Source organism: Nymphalis io, chromosome 7 (assembly GCF_905147045.1).
Source record: "Nymphalis io chromosome 7, ilAglIoxx1.1, whole genome shotgun sequence".
Classification (NCBI taxonomy): Eukaryota; Metazoa; Arthropoda; class Insecta; order Lepidoptera; family Nymphalidae; genus Nymphalis; species Nymphalis io.
Genome location: NC_065894.1, coordinates 8,514,950 through 8,530,236, shown reverse-complemented (window position 1 = coordinate 8,530,236; position 15,287 = coordinate 8,514,950). Strand labels below are relative to the sequence as shown.

The 15,287-nt window shown below is 33.0% G+C and overlaps 4 protein-coding genes across 4 annotated transcripts; 3 read left to right on the top strand and 1 right to left on the bottom strand.

Moving 5' to 3' along the window:
• The first annotated feature begins 251 nt into the window (after positions 1-251).
• LOC126769537 (N-alpha-acetyltransferase 20) lies at positions 252-1,482 on the top strand. Its single transcript, XM_050488398.1, has 5 exons — positions 252-437; positions 512-627; positions 763-892; positions 1,105-1,241; positions 1,353-1,482. The coding sequence occupies exons 1-5, from the start codon at positions 385-387 to the stop codon at positions 1,436-1,438; spliced, it is 522 nt and encodes a 173-aa protein (XP_050344355.1). The 5' UTR covers positions 252-384; the 3' UTR covers positions 1,439-1,482.
• LOC126769455 (protein crooked neck) lies at positions 1,464-4,309 on the bottom strand. Its single transcript, XM_050488266.1, has 5 exons — positions 4,100-4,309; positions 3,819-4,004; positions 3,597-3,712; positions 3,328-3,484; positions 1,464-3,204 (listed from the first exon to the last, which is right to left on the bottom strand). The coding sequence occupies exons 1-5, from the start codon at positions 4,136-4,138 to the stop codon at positions 1,597-1,599; spliced, it is 2,106 nt and encodes a 701-aa protein (XP_050344223.1). The 5' UTR covers positions 4,139-4,309; the 3' UTR covers positions 1,464-1,596.
• Positions 4,310-7,539: 3,230 nt separating this feature from the next.
• On the top strand, positions 7,540-11,297 carry LOC126769481 (mitochondrial ribonuclease P catalytic subunit). Its single transcript, XM_050488325.1, has 5 exons — positions 7,540-7,693; positions 7,800-8,589; positions 8,878-9,258; positions 10,545-10,734; positions 11,063-11,297. The coding sequence occupies exons 1-5, from the start codon at positions 7,633-7,635 to the stop codon at positions 11,222-11,224; spliced, it is 1,584 nt and encodes a 527-aa protein (XP_050344282.1). The 5' UTR covers positions 7,540-7,632; the 3' UTR covers positions 11,225-11,297.
• A 285-nt stretch (positions 11,298-11,582) lies between these two features.
• Positions 11,583-14,985, top strand: LOC126769513 (uncharacterized). Its single transcript, XM_050488370.1, has 5 exons — positions 11,583-11,796; positions 12,497-12,674; positions 13,433-13,577; positions 14,149-14,260; positions 14,804-14,985. The coding sequence occupies exons 1-5, from the start codon at positions 11,691-11,693 to the stop codon at positions 14,980-14,982; spliced, it is 720 nt and encodes a 239-aa protein (XP_050344327.1). The 5' UTR covers positions 11,583-11,690; the 3' UTR covers positions 14,983-14,985.
• Positions 14,986-15,287: the final 302 nt, after the last annotated feature.

Here is a 15,287-nt window from a genome sequence, read left to right as displayed (position 1 = left end):
AATATATTAACAGAATACAATATTTTACTTAAAAACAAAATTGTATTTTTATTCTGTCGGAGAAGATTGTTGTTATTTTTGTAATTGTTTAAAATAAAATATATAGTAACGTTTTACTACTTCTGCGTTTAATTAATGAATACATTTATTTAGATTTGGGCTATTGTACATTTTTTGTGTTGGCACTTCAGCGCTTGGGCTGCTGTTTTGGAATATATTTTGTTTATCTGTGTATTTTGGATAAGGATGAAAAAAAAAACAATTGTCTTTGTTCAAAGAAGACATGGTTAATAACTTACTAAGAATTAAAATTATAAAGGCTCAATATAGGCTTTTCAATTATACTTAAGCACTCAAATTAGATTTTTAAAAACACAAGACGAAATGACGACAATTAGGCCATTTACATGTGAAGATATGTTACATTTTAACAAGGTGTCGGTAATAATTTAATTACTATTAGAGCAATGTTAGGGTAAATGTTGATTTATATGATATAATTTGTTTTTAGGAACCTTGACCCTTTAACGGAGACTTATGGTCTATCTTTTTATACCCAGTATTTAGCACACTGGCCTGAATTTTTCCTAGTTGCAGAATCGCCCTGTGGGGAAATTATGGGATACAGTAAGAAAAAACCATTTTGCATTATGTTATAAAATTTGTTATTAACGTTTAACCCTAAGCTTGAAATACAACTTCAGCCATAGTAATACATATTTCTGTTGATGGCCTTTTATTAAAGGTTTAAATTAATTTCAGTTATGGGTAAAGCTGAAGGTCATGGGGAGAATTGGCATGGACATGTAACTGCCTTGACAGTCGGCCCAGACTATAGACGATTAGGCATTGCAGCTACATTGATGAATATATTAGAAGAAGTGTCAGAAAAGTAAGTTAAAATTAACTTAAAAATCTGTCCTTTGATGCATTTTTTATTCAAATAATATTTGTTTGGTACTACAATTATCTATAATGATTGCACAAATTAAATATGTAAATGCATACAATAGCAGTCGCATAAATGTACAAAGTGAAATCTAATGATAAAGTGGTTGCTTTGAAGTATAAATATGAATTAAAAAAACATGTTATTTATTTCAGGAAAAAAGCTTATTTCGTTGATTTGTTTGTAAGAGTAAGCAATAAAGTGGCAATAAATATGTACAAGAATTTGGGATATATAGTTTATAGAACAGTGCTTGAATACTATTCAGGAGACCCTGATGAAGATGCATATGGTACTAACAATTTTATTATAAATTAAATTTAGTAAAACCATATAATTATGTACATTTTTTATGTGTACTTTCTAATAGATTAATTGTATTGTTGTTGTTTATATTTTACAGATATGAGGAAAGCATGTTCAAGAGATATTAATAAGAAATCTGTTGTACCTTTAACACATCCTGTTCGGCCTGAAGATGTTGATTAATCTACTTTAAAATAAAAATAAAATAAATTTTTTGATAAATTTTATTGTTGTTGTTTTTATCAAGGTATCAGTACTAAATAAAATGTAGAAAAATAAATTCAGTAAGTCAAGAAATTAAAATCAGTCAATTTCCATTTTATTGCATTTAAAATCACCTTTTATAATACATTTTCCATATTGTTCTCATTTTCTTCTATAGGGGTATTAGGTGAATTATCTTTTTCCTCTTCTTGGTTGTCACCTGTTTCTGAGTTTTCTGGTAACACTTGTTTTTTACGCCATTGTTTTGCAGCTGCTAGAAGTTTCAAGTTTGGCCTGACCATTTCGTCTTCAGGGAAAATGTAATCAAATACTTCTTCCCATCCTTCTTCCACACCACCCTCACTAACAACCTTCTGTCTCTTTTTCACTCTTCTAGGCATTTTAGCTAAAACTTTTTCAATTTTCTCTACATCTCCTGCTTCTGTTTCAAAATCTTTCCATGCTTCTAAAAGAAGTACTCTGGATTCCTTTTCACCAGCACTTCGAAGACTATCATTTGCTCGTTCATACACACGACGTGCTAAATCAATGTTAATATTATCTGCATTTTCTGAATTCAACTCAAATTTAGCATAAGACAGCCATACCTTCACATGAACAGTTCTTTCTAACAGTCTTTCATAGAGATGTCTTGCTTTGTCTGTTTCACCTTGAGAAACTTCAAAATCAATATAACTTTTCCACAATAACTCAGGCATATCAAGCCTTGGTTGTTTTACTGCAATCTCATAAATAGCTCTTGCTCTGTCTATATCACCAAGTAAAGTTTCTAGTTCTGCAAATTTTATCCATGTAACACAATTTTCAGGACCATATTCTAAAAATTTCTGATATAGAATTCTGCATCTATCAAATTCTCTCAGTTGAATTTCTAGATCTATATAACCTCTGTAAAGTTTATCCCTAGGGCAGATTCCAAGTGCCATTCCTAATGTTTTTCTGGCTTGTTTTAAGTGTTTGCATCTAACTTCAAATTGCGCATACATCAGCCATATTTTTGAAAATGTAAATATTTTATGTGGTATTAATTCTAAGCAAGTTTTGTAAACTTGCCTTGCCCGATCTATATCTTCTGCTTCTAGTTCTTCATATAATGCATAGTTGATCCATAGGTATATGTATCTCCTCCAGAATTGTTTATCTTTTGATGGTGGAACATTTGCAATAGCTCTCTCATAAGTGTCCCTTATATCATCCACATTTCCTTCATTTTCAACAAGTCTTATGTAATCGAACCAGGCATCATAGTTAGTAGGGTTTTCTATTACCTCTTGTTCATACATGTATTTTCTTTTATTAACAATAACATCTTCAATACCAGATCTATCACCATACTTTTTCTCATGTATTGTATAAGCCTTATACAATTCCTTATTTCTGTCCTTAGGAATGTGATCAAGAGCATATTTGTAAATAACTCTAGCTCTATCATGCTCCTTTTGGTTCTCTTCAAACTTTGCAAATGCTATAAAAAGTCTTTCATCTAATTCTTCATCTCCAAAGAATTCTACAGCTCTCTCATATATTTTTCTAGCACTATTTATAAAACCATGGTTTTCTTCAAACCTTGCATATTTAATCCAATGTTTAACATCAGGATGTACCATAACAAACCTTTCGTATATCTGCCTAGCTCTGTCCAGCTCTTTATAACGCAGTTCAAAATTAATGTATGTTTGCCAAGCTTGTTCATCTGGTTGCCATTCCATCCATCGCTCAAAAACCTATGAAATAATAAGCAAAATGTAATGATTCTTAAATAAAATATTAAATATTCTGCATATTACTCGATTGGTAGAACTTGAATTGTTTTTAAGCAGGTTGTTAATTTGAAAAATATGACATACTTGTCTTGCTCCAGCTACATTTTCTAGCATTTCTTCCATGTAAGTATATTTGTACCAAAACTGAGACACTCTTGGGAGTATTGTCACTGCTCTGTCCCATAAATTCCGGGAATGATTTACTTGTCTATTACGCATTTCCATTTCTGTATACTTTAGCCTGAAAATTAGTTTATAATTAATATTTTTAAGTGTGTATATCAAACTTTTATTTTACTTTAAGACTCCACAATTGTTGAATATAGAATAGTATACAGAATAGTATTTAATACCATAGGGTAACATTTCTGTGGTCCACATCCAAAGCTCTTTCATAAATTGAACGAGCTCTCTGAACTTGTTTTTGTGATTCTTCCCATTGAGCATATTTAAGCCAATTTCCTATGACCTGCATACAGACAATAAATGATATATTTTTTTTTAGAAACAATCTAAAATAAAGCCAGTATACTTAAATAAACAACATATCAAATCATAATATAAATAGTATATACAAGTCTGTTCTTGCGAATATTATCCTCGAAAGCTTTTCGTTTACGATGTTGGTAATCTCTAAGCTCTTCTGGATCAGAGATCTTCTGTTTTGGCGGCGGCGGTAAAATTTCCAAATCTCTCTCTTTAGCTTCACGTAAAAGCTGTTCAGCTGTGATTTGTATTTCAGCAGGAGCTTTATTTTTAACCTAAAACATAAAAACTTTTAATTTGTGACTTTATTTTATGATTTCATAAATATTACTATAACAATTGTAAAATTAATATTAAATGTTCAATTGACCTTAGCCACTTTGGGCATTTTTGTAGTTTTTCCGTCCATATCTGTTGTTTTTTAGATAAACTGAACTGTAATATTTTACAATCAACTAAAAATTAATATTTTCTGTTTTAAAACCTGAAATATTGTTTATATGTTGTAATAACAATTGTTGGTTAACAACAAAGTTAGCATTAACGAATAAAATATGTACGCTTGTAAATGTGTTTTGTGTAATAAATAGGAAGAATTGAAGAAAACGCTTAACTTTGACAGTTTTGATATTGATGATATTTATCACAGAGTATATAACCACTAACTACGTGATATTATGACGCCACAGACTAAATAATTTATTATACATTAAATGCTTTTAAATAACGTTTCACTTTTTTATTTACATTAAGGCATTAATTTAAAAAAGTACTACTTAGTATTACTTCTTTTCACATATCTAATATAATTTTATCCGTGCAGTGACGGAGAAAGAATACATTTCACTGCCCCTCTCGTTTCCATGGGTGTCGTAAGAGGCGACTAAGGGATATCTGAGCGGCCATCTGCTCATCTGGTGGTAGGATGTTAAACATCCGCCTGGCTTGTTACCACCGTACGCATGGTGAAAAACTCATGAAGTGGCTTGCAGCTGCGTTTCGAGGTCAGCCAGCGTACAGCCAGTGCTCGAGCGAGTATTGCCGCGATGGGTGTTGGTCCAATGGAGACGGCTGTTGAACTAATGCCGGGGGAAACTGTATTGACCTGCCGGACAGGGAGACCCGAAGAAACGGCTGTTCCGCTGGCCGCCCGTGGCATAGTACAGGGGCCCGAGCGTGCCTAACCAGCTCGCGAGGCTGCCCCACCAGGCCACGCATAATCTCGGGGTGGACCGTCGTGCCGGTTGGTGACCGGAAGGTGGGGTCCCGGCGGCCACTTCCGGGTTGGTTCGGGGGCCCTTCCGTCCGGCGGGTCAGTGTATTTTTCCTTTTGACAACTACTTGGGGAAACACGCCCCCACACTTTGCCCATCCCTATCGTGGCAATACGTCGCTCGCTTCACGTCTCTTTTCCATTTTTTTCCCAAATGGCAGCGCAACAAAGCAGAAATAACGGTTGTACAGCGGTGCACACCCCCACCATACCCTCGCTGTTTGAGTTCGAGTTCTCTAACATCCGTGGACTCCACGCTAACCTCAACGCTGTCCACCACCATCTCGAGACAGCACGGCCAGCAATGTTGTTTCTCACGGAGACACAAATACTCCGTCCTGCCGATACCAGCTACCTTAATTATCCCGGCTACACGCTTGAAGAATCCTCCAAAGCGAAAGCCGGAGTATGCTTGTTCGTCAGGACGGATGTTTGCTGTCACCGACTGCGCTGCTTGGAGGACCCCTTCTTCTCCATGTTGATGGTACGTGTGGACCTGGTTCGTCAGAGTCGAGTCTACGTGTGGCTCTACAGATCCCACAATGGTGACTTGGAGACAAGCCGATTATTTGACCATCTTAGTCGGGTGGCAGATGCTGCGCAAGAGCAATTTCCTAACGCGGAATTGCTGTTTTTGGGGTATTTTAATGCTCACCACGAATCATGGTTGAAATCCTTCAAAACTGACCATGCTGGAAGGACTGCTCATGCGTTTGCTCTCACACATGACTTGACCCAACTGGTTGATCAGCCCACCAGGATCCCAGACATTGATGGGCAAGCACCTTCTCTACTGCACCTTCTGCTGACTTCTCACCCGGTGGAATATCAGGTTGTGGTTCAGGCTCCTCTTGGCTCTTCGGATCACGGCCTTATATCTACCAGAGTGCCACAGGCCAAGCTGCCGCCACTAGCGGTATGCAAACGTCGCTTTTGGCACTATAAGTCGGCAGATTGGGACGGTATGCGCGATTACTATGCGTCGGTCCCTTGGAAGGAACGTTGCTTCAGTGGGAATGACCCGACAGCTAGTGCCGCTGCTGTTGCTGACGAGATCATGTTGGGAATGGAATACTACATTCCTAGCTCAAATCTCGTCAGTAGCGGTACGCGTAACCGTTGGTTCACTCGTGAATGTACCGATGCTGTATCATCTAAGCAGGCGGCATATCGCAAGTGGATCAACGGCTGCATTAGCGGGGCATCTAACATTGACTCACTGAAAGCAAACTACAATAAAAATTTCAAGTCCTGTAGAAAGGCATACATGAGAGCGGATGCACAGCGCGTCCCCTGGTTATTTCTTTTTTTACACTTTTTAAGCGAAACATGATATAAAAAAACCGCTGAGTTTCTTTCGCCGGTTTCACTGAGGGCTGGGTGTTCCTTTTCCAAACTGGTGGTAGTTTCTAGTTGACTATCAATAAGCAAGTGTGTATTGCTTCTATGTTAAATAAAAAAGTATTTTGATTTTGATTTTTTGAAAAAACGCCGCACCTTGTTCAGAACTCCGAGTTTCCGTGAAGCTGTTTTTATAAGAGCCTCGATGTAATCCCTTGGACTAAGGTCGCAGCGAACGTCAATCCCCAGCATGGTGATTTTGCTTTGTATCACCAGCGGAGTACCACAGAGGGAGGGAAGAGGGGAAAATGCTGACTTTTTCGCTGTGAGAGCGCATACCTGTGTTTTCTTGGCATTAAACTCAACAAGATTATCAGAGCTCTAATGTCCTATCGAGTTCAATGACAAGATCCTTCCGCCTCTCCTCAATTTCCGCTCGCCCAGCCACTGCCCGTCCGTGGTATCCACCATGCACTGTACTATCGTCTGCATAGCAATGTATATTCCCAAAAGAGAGCATATCATTGATATGCAAAAGAAAGAGTGTGGGAGATAGCACAGATCCCTGGGGGACCCCAGCATTCACTACATAGAACTGTGAAGCGCAAAAGATTGCCCCACAAAAGAGTTATTGACTTTATGAAATAAAAGACAAATTACTTTTTCATTATTTTATATCAATCTTTTTCAATTCAATTCAATTCTTCAATAGGAATGATTTAATAAAAATTCAGTTATTCAAATTATACACAAACCTATTCTAAAAAAATAATAATATAAATCAAAACATATATTGTCATTAAAATTTTAAATACAACTTTAAGCATGTTTAAATTTAAATTGTTAAAATAATTGCTGTCAAAAAATAGATAGCTTCTTCTAAATAAATAAAAAATATTTAATTTAAATTGTAATGTTCTTATACTTTGGATTTGTTCCAAATTTCTTTAGAAATCTTATTTCAAAAATATATTTTAACAATTTTCTAAGATTAAAAAATTGTTTGAAAATTTCAATGAGTCACGAAATAATAATAATTTCTTATTATTGTTCAACACATATTATTATTGATTGTAATAAATTATTTTTGAGCTGTTTAATTTTAATCCGTAATTTAGATAGATAATTCGTGGTGTTTTTTGTAAAATGTAATGTTGTCATTTAAGTAATTTTTATCTATGTTAATAACCTCGAAATTCAAATATAAAAACTTTGTTAAAAAAATGTATATATATATCTATATATGAAGATTATTAAGTAATTAAGTTGAGTGAACTTAAAGAAACAAAATGAGTTTAATTTTTAAAAATTTGAACTTATTTCGTACAGGGTTACAATTGAAAAATTCATGTAAGTTATATTTTGTATTTAATATTAAAATAAGTTTTATTTGAAGTCCTTAATTGGTTTCAACTTATTACTTAATGTATTTAATTATTTTTTTACTCTTATGCAGATATCAATTTAGTGGTACGTTTTGCAAATCAACCACTTGTTAATCACAATGATCAAATAGAAATTCTGAACACGATATCAGGAAACACAAATTGTAACTGGACTGAATTAAAAAATAATGTGTTGTGCAAACAGGGTGTTTTGAACCAGAAGAATATTGATGCCGTTATATTAAAAGTCCTGGTTACTAATAAAAAATTTGACATTGCTATATCGTTTGCTAACTATTTAAAATCCTCTACAAAAGAAATATCGTTGGGCGCAATGAACGGGCTTTTAAATCTTTATTACGAATATTCCAAAAATAATGACTTGTCCAATGAAGAAAAACAGTTTATTTTAGATGCATACCACAGTTTGTATGATAAGTACAAAGTGCTAGATAATTCAACTTGCGAAAAGCTGCTTCATGCACTTTGTTCTATAAATGAGTGGAAAAAATGTTTGAAAGTCCTGGATGATATTTATCTAACTGGAACTCCAACTCATTCAGCTTATAGTTTTTTAGTAGCTACATTATTTAAAAATAACAAAAGGACCGAAGCCTTAAAACTTACTGAAAAATGTACACAAAATAATAGACCGCTTCAAGATATTGCCTTTGATGAATGGATTAACTATATATTTAGGAAATATAAGGATAAGGGTATTTTATTAAAGTATTTAAATGAATTATGTCTTTATATATCAAACAACATTGCCGTTGTATCTGTTGCAACAGCACAGAAGCTAAAAGAGTCTTTTGAACATTTAGATTGGGATGGAAAATTGACAGAAATAAACCAACACAGGTATGGTAAACATAGATGAATGTATGTGGGCATATTTACTGTAAATAAATAAATTATTTGAACTGTAAATAAATAATGTACCCTGTTAAGTAAGTCATAATTGCAACATGTTTTCAAAATAGTTGGCAATAGCTAAGTTAAATTAACATTATTAATATTAAGAAGAAGATTAAGATTATTGATATTAAAAAGTGTCCATTTTTACTTAATAATTCACTATATTTTTTATTTAAATAAATTACAGTTTTTCATTGATTCTACTAATTTAAATGTTTTTATTCTTTTCAGTGGTATGTGTAAATACTGTAATGAAACATTAGACTGCCTGAAATTATCTGAAGAAGAATTTCATATGTTACAGAAGAATGTCAAAGAAAAATTAATAGTTGGTTCAGATCTGTTCCTGAAAACATCACCTGATGAATTAAAAAGATTTTTAAACTTTGTGGAAAAAACAGCTCCGTATGATGTAGTTCTAGATGCTTTGAATATTGCTTATACTGTGGGTAAAGGTGACATCAATGATAGAATAAGAGTTCTTGGAACTGTAATAGACTATTTTGCACAAAGAAAAATGAGGATACTGCTTCTTGGTAGAAAGCACATGCTGAAATGGAGAAAAATGAATTATATGATACGAAACACTGAAAGTTTCTTTATTGAGAATATGTACGTTCAATTTGTGTCTTTAAATTTTACTATCACAGTACTACATTACCACACTTCTTAAGATAATAGTAATTATAATTTTATTAGAGGCATCATATATAGTACCAACCTAAAAAAATGTAAATCGATGTTGTTGATATTTTGTTAGGGTTACAAAAAAATAATATATTTGTTTAAATATATTATTTAGCTAAAATATATTTACTTTTTACTATTAAGATTGTAATAATTGTATGTACTATATAAATAATTTAACTATCTTTTTTTTATAGAATAGGAAGGCGGATGAGCATATGGGCCACCTGATGGTAAGTGGTAACCAATGCCCAAAGACATTGGCATTGAAAGAAATGTTAACCATCGCTTACATAGCTAATGCTTGTGCCTGTAATTACACTGGCTCACTCAACCTTCAAACCTGAACAACAATACCAAGTACTGCTGTTTTGTAGTGCCTTGTGCGAGTTTTTTTTTGCTTATTAGAGTTGACTTTAACTGAGATTTGTATGGTATGAATGAACAGTGCTGTTTAGTGAAAATAGTCAGATTTCCATACAAATGCAACTAATGTCAAAAAAACTTGCACTAAGCACTATGTGAATTGATATTCTGTATACTTTAAAGATGCTTAAAATGATTTTAAAAGATGGCATATTGGTATTGGTTGTGTTTACAATTCAAACGGGTCTTCAGGATTAGTCTATAAACTTTAGCAACAATAACACTCCATAGCTCATTGCAAGGTGTTCTGGATAATTTTCATAAATAATTATGTAACTTTCAATTATAGTTTTGTTAGGAAATAACCCAAACCCCACCTAACACCCTGTGAATGTCACACTACTGGGATAAAGGCCTCCTCTCCTCTTTTCGAGGAGAAGGTTTGGAGCGTATTCCACTACGCTGCTCCAATGCAGGTTGGTGGAATACACATGTGGCAGAATTTCAATGAATTAGACAGGTTATGCAGGTTTCCTCACGATGTTTTCCTTCACCGTAAAGCACGAGAAGAATTATAATCACAAATTAAGCACATGAAAATTCAGTGGTGCTTGCCCGTTCTTGAACCCATGATCATCATTTAAGATTCATGCGTTCTTACCAGTGGGCCATCTCGGCTCGGCGGAAATAATTTATTTATATTATGTTCATATAAATACAAATAATTCTATATTTACCCCACTTCTAGAGTATTAATAACATAAATTATTGAGTTATATGTTATTTAGTTGTTTCCATCATAATATGTAAAAACCAATAACTTGACGACCATAAATTCATTTCAGTTCACAAGATGATCCCTATTTTATAACAGCAGCTATCTTAAGCGGTGCTCATACAGATATAGTTTCGCGGGATTTGCTCCGAGGTCACAGGTTTTTGATGAAGCAGGACAAGTTGAAGCATTTGTTTCAGAGGTGGCAGTGGCAACACCAGTGGATGGTATTTGTGCCTTCATATAAACCAGTGATTCAGGTAACTCATAAGGCTAATATGTTATTGGATAAACTTTATTTTTAGGCTTTATGTCAAATTCAAAAACTAGAAATTCTCCCTCTATCTTCGTTAGTAACATCTTCGGGATATTGAGATATATTTGAATTTAAATGGTTATTTTTTAATAAGTGTAATTTTTCTTGAATTTCGCAATTTTGGAACAAGTTACTTTGTTTTGCTAGTGTAGAAAGTAATGGTTATTACTTGCATATATTACAGTCAATATTGGAAAATGTTTGGTTAAAGAAAAGTTGTTGCTGTAAAATTTTGATAGTGTATTGTTTTTTAATTATTTTTTTTATTCTAGGCACCTTTAAATTTTACGCCCATTGCGCAGAAAAATAAGAATGGGTGGCATTTACCATATGTATCAGAAAACACAAAAACTTTTGGGCAAGTTAATACTGGAATTCCTGATTGTTCATCTTGGCTTTGTTTAAGGAAAAATCGTAACCATAAATTTAGTTAATTGTATGTTTGTAATAATATTTGTTGTAACTTAGATTTGTAAATTAAGATGATATTGCTTTCCTATTATTTGATGTTGGATCTTTTTAAATCACTAAAAATAAAATAAACTTTTTGTAATAGATTTGTTTTGTCTTATTTAATTTACTTTTTTAGTCTGTTTAAAAATGATAATATAAATTCAATGATATTCTACATGAACAGAGAAGTAAAATTAAAACGAATACATTAAATAATATAATTTTAAATTCATTGTATATACTCTTTGGCGTATATTATCTAACATTAAATAGAAATAAGGTTATATGTACATATAGCTATTTGCATTTTTAAAAAGTAAATAAACGTCACGTGTTCGTCAAATCTATATTCATATGTATTAGGCAAAATATATTTTTATAATTATTTACATACATGCCATAAAGCAAATTAAAAAATAAAATTGCTAGTGTTCCAAGGCAGTTAAGATGCCTAAGAATAAACAAAACGTCCAAGAACAACCTAGATCGAAACTGGACAACCTTACATCTAAGTCCGATCAAAATGTTAAGCTTTTGAAAGATGTTAACCCCGGTAAGTATAATTGTAGAAATAGTAGAAAGTCGCTGTTTCGCTACCGGACAAAGATATTTTCTCTTCTCGCAAGAAGGGATCGAAGCTCGTTCCATCAAGCTGTTCATTTGCGGGTTGGATTTTCTATTTATTTTTTCTGAAACAGGCAGCTTTTTCTTTTGTCCTTTACACGAAAAGTATTGGCCACATGAAATTATAGTCTTGTTTTAGCTCACAACTCACGCTTATGTTTAAATCTGTTTTAACAACTGGCAATACTTCTTTCAATATTTGTTTATTATTTTATAACAATCCGATATATTATACGTTGATGGTGGTACTATGCCTAAAAAAATCACGCATGTGCCAGCAATAACTATAAATAAGAAAGAACATTTATTTATTTATGTAGGTAAAATAAAATACTTTTCGCATATTTCTACAAACCACAAATAATGGTGAAGATTATCAGATCTCGGTTTCACACACCTAATTTGTGTTTAACCATAACTCATTTCGTGACCGGTGGTAACGGAGAAATCGTGAGTAACCCAATGCATTGTCAATTTAAAAATTCAAGTTATTATCTAGTCGAGAATAAAGATCACCAAAATTGGTTAAAAATCGCCAAGTACATAGCCAAAATACACGTACACACAAAAAAACAACTGATACACTCCTTATTTTACAAAGTTGGTTAAAAACAAGATAATTTTAATAGAGTCTCAAAAAAAAGCGGGTTCACGCATTCGACGAAATATGGAGCGAGTAGAGATGCTTGCCCGACCGACTGCTCGACGTTTGCGTTCACTGTGGGATGAGAAATGTGCTATACTACCACGTGACAGAAGGGATAAAATTAAAAGCGCACTTGAAGAGGATTACTTCCTTAGTCCAGAGTAAGAAAGATATTAAAACTAGTTTCCAGGAACTAATTACTTTGATTCAAATTTATTGCTTCCTGCGTAACCAGCGAAGAATATCGAAATACATAAAAAAACTTGCTCATATTCGCTTCGCTGGGCGTACATTGCGCCTTATGATTCAATTTATTGAGATTAAATAATAAAAATATTAGGTCAGTCGTTTACGCGTTGTGGTGTGAAAAACATCTGAACTCAAAACTTTTTAATTTTAAATATTATTATGAAGTAAATTTACGTAGATATACATAATAATTATATAGCTATATTTTTATATTTTCGGTTGGTTCAAAGATTTGGCTTTGTGGTTAATATTAATTTATTGGTCCATTTGTAGAACCTTCGGTTCAAGGTTCTGAAATTCTAATATATGTACTTACTTGAATGATAGACCATTTCTTGTAATACATATTTATAAGTAATCTAAATTTGAACATTTAATAAAATATATAAAAATGGCGGATTCTTTCATTATATTTTACATTGTTCCTACTAATTGTAATCTGTTTTATCATTTGAATTCAACTGTGACTTCACCTGTTTTTGACTAGTGTTTGACTATAAGTTAACATCCGTGTAGTCAAATATTATAACATCATATTTGTCATGTCATAATGGTTTTTCTTACTTAGGTAAAGTCAGGTCAAAAGTCAGTCAGTATGTAGAAAGAATGATATAAATGATCTAATATTAGTAAAGTAATTAAAATTGAATGCGAGTTTGTTTCTATATAGACAAACAGAGCAATATTTTCAAGCACTGAACGAGTCGTCCAAAATATGGTCCGGTCCCGGCGGGATGGTTAATCGGAAGGAGAACGTGGAGAGGTCCCGGGAGCTGCGACAGAGGCAGAAATGGCTCATTGATTTTAGTGCACAGGTCATCTTTCATCATCATTCTTATACTAATATTTTGGGTTTCACGCGTAAAATGAAAAAAGTTACTTGTCAGTTTGTTCGGTTGGTGTTAGTTTGTCAGATGTTCTGTTTTTTGTTGTCACTTGTTTCTTAAGTTAAATTTATTGTTTTTTATTTCCATATAAATATTTAAAATAGCAATCAAGAAAACTAACCGCAGTAAATACTTGAAGGGATTTCTCACGTAGTAACGAAGGAATAATTATATTTTCGATTTATAACATGGCTATTATCCAATATAAGTATATTTATAACATGATGTTATTGAGAGATTTTGTTAGAAACGGTAGAAATTTTAATTAGCATTTTTACTTTTTTTTTAAATCTCTCTTTGCCAATTATTTAGCTTCAGTTATAAGTATACTATATTTCATAGAAAAGTTGAAAAATATTACATTAATTGAAGGTTATTTATTTCACAATTGTTATTGTCTAGATGTAGAAAATTATGTACATGCATATTTAATGCTCAATGATAAATTACTTAACAATGCCATAAACTGTAATCATTATATATTTAAATGTCTTCCTAGGTGGCGTACCGTCTCTGCGATTATATCGCTAAAGGACAAAAGGAAATGTTGGTTTCGAATAGATTGAGAAGTATTGCAGATGTTGTGTTAGAAAGGGTGGCCGAAATATTAGGTTAGTCTAAAACTATAAAAAGGTCTAATATTATATAGACTTTAAGACTGATAGTAATTGAGTAAAAAACTTACTTAGTTATTACCAGCCTATGAATGTCCCACTGCTGGGCTAGAGCCTTCTCTCCTTTTTCCCTTTCTTTCACCACGCTGCTCCAATGCGGGTTGGATACAAGTGGCATATTTTAATCCATTACATGCAACCTGCATGTGATGGACGAACTCCTCACTATGTTTTCCTTCACCGCCAAATACGAGATGAATTATAAACACAAATTAAGTATATGAAAATTTAGTGGTGCTCGCTCGGGTTTCAGCTCTGAACCATAGGTTAAGATTCATGTTTTCTATCCACTGAGTCATCGTGGCTCTTAATATAAATGATAAATTTTAATTCTAATATGAGGATATTTTATACGGATTTTATTATACATACATATTTGATGTAATGATTTGTCATTAACAAAATTTTGTAAATCATATATGAAGATTAATGCATATTTTTTAAAATCTTATATGTAGAGAATACTTGTTTTCCATATAGGAGAACCAAAACCATCCCGTACACATCCTGGTCGTCTCCCTCGCTTCATGGTCGCAATATCTGACCGTATCGCTGTTTGGATTGAGAACGCGGTGTATCGTGCTGATGCAGTAGAGCCTTTCGAGTCTGGTGCGGATGAGCACATGCGTCTTGATTCGGAAAAACCACTTATCTCTTAATTATGTAAGATTTTCTAGAGTAATTTCCTTTGTATTTCTATGATAAATCTAGTATCACATGCCATATTTGTAGTTCCACAAAATGTAGATCAAATAATAATTAATAAATTTTCTTTAAGGTTACAAAACTTTTGAATAGAGAAAGCCGTACACAAATTTCTACTAAAATTGTCAACATAACCAAATTCTAATAATCATCAAACTGTAAATTTTATAAAGCTCTTTAACTAAAATAAATTTTGATTTACTTAAAGGCAGGTAGATATGCCTAACGATGTTTAATTATATTTTTACTTTGTAAGGTA

Bases quoted from the DNA above. Each gene is read 5' to 3' on its own strand.
- LOC126769537 (XM_050488398.1), top strand. From the start codon at position 385: ATGACGACAATTAGGCCATTTACATGTGAAGATATGTTACATTTTAAC. The intron at 438-511 runs GTCGGTAATAAT...ATTTGTTTTTAG, and splicing joins ATGTTACATTTTAACAAGGT to GAACCTTGACCCTTTAACGG. The intron at 628-762 runs GTAAGAAAAAAC...AATTAATTTCAG, and splicing joins TGGGGAAATTATGGGATACA to TTATGGGTAAAGCTGAAGGT.
- LOC126769455 (XM_050488266.1), bottom strand. From the start codon at position 4,138: ATGGACGGAAAAACTACAAAAATGCCCAAAGTGGCTAAG. The intron at 4,005-4,099 runs GTCAATTGAACA...TTTATGTTTTAG, and splicing joins AAATGCCCAAAGTGGCTAAG to GTTAAAAATAAAGCTCCTGC. The intron at 3,713-3,818 runs GTATATACTATT...GTCTGTATGCAG, and splicing joins ATATTCGCAAGAACAGACTT to GTCATAGGAAATTGGCTTAA.
- LOC126769481 (XM_050488325.1), top strand. From the start codon at position 7,633: ATGAGTTTAATTTTTAAAAATTTGAACTTATTTCGTACAGGGTTACAA. The intron at 9,259-10,544 runs GTACGTTCAATT...AATTCATTTCAG, and splicing joins AGTTTCTTTATTGAGAATAT to TTCACAAGATGATCCCTATT. The intron at 10,735-11,062 runs GTAACTCATAAG...TTTTTATTCTAG, and splicing joins CATATAAACCAGTGATTCAG to GCACCTTTAAATTTTACGCC.
- LOC126769513 (XM_050488370.1), top strand. From the start codon at position 11,691: ATGCCTAAGAATAAACAAAACGTCCAAGAACAACCTAGATCGAAACTG. The intron at 12,675-13,432 runs GTAAGAAAGATA...GTTTCTATATAG, and splicing joins GATTACTTCCTTAGTCCAGA to ACAAACAGAGCAATATTTTC. The intron at 14,261-14,803 runs GTTAGTCTAAAA...TTTTCCATATAG, and splicing joins AAGGGTGGCCGAAATATTAG to GAGAACCAAAACCATCCCGT.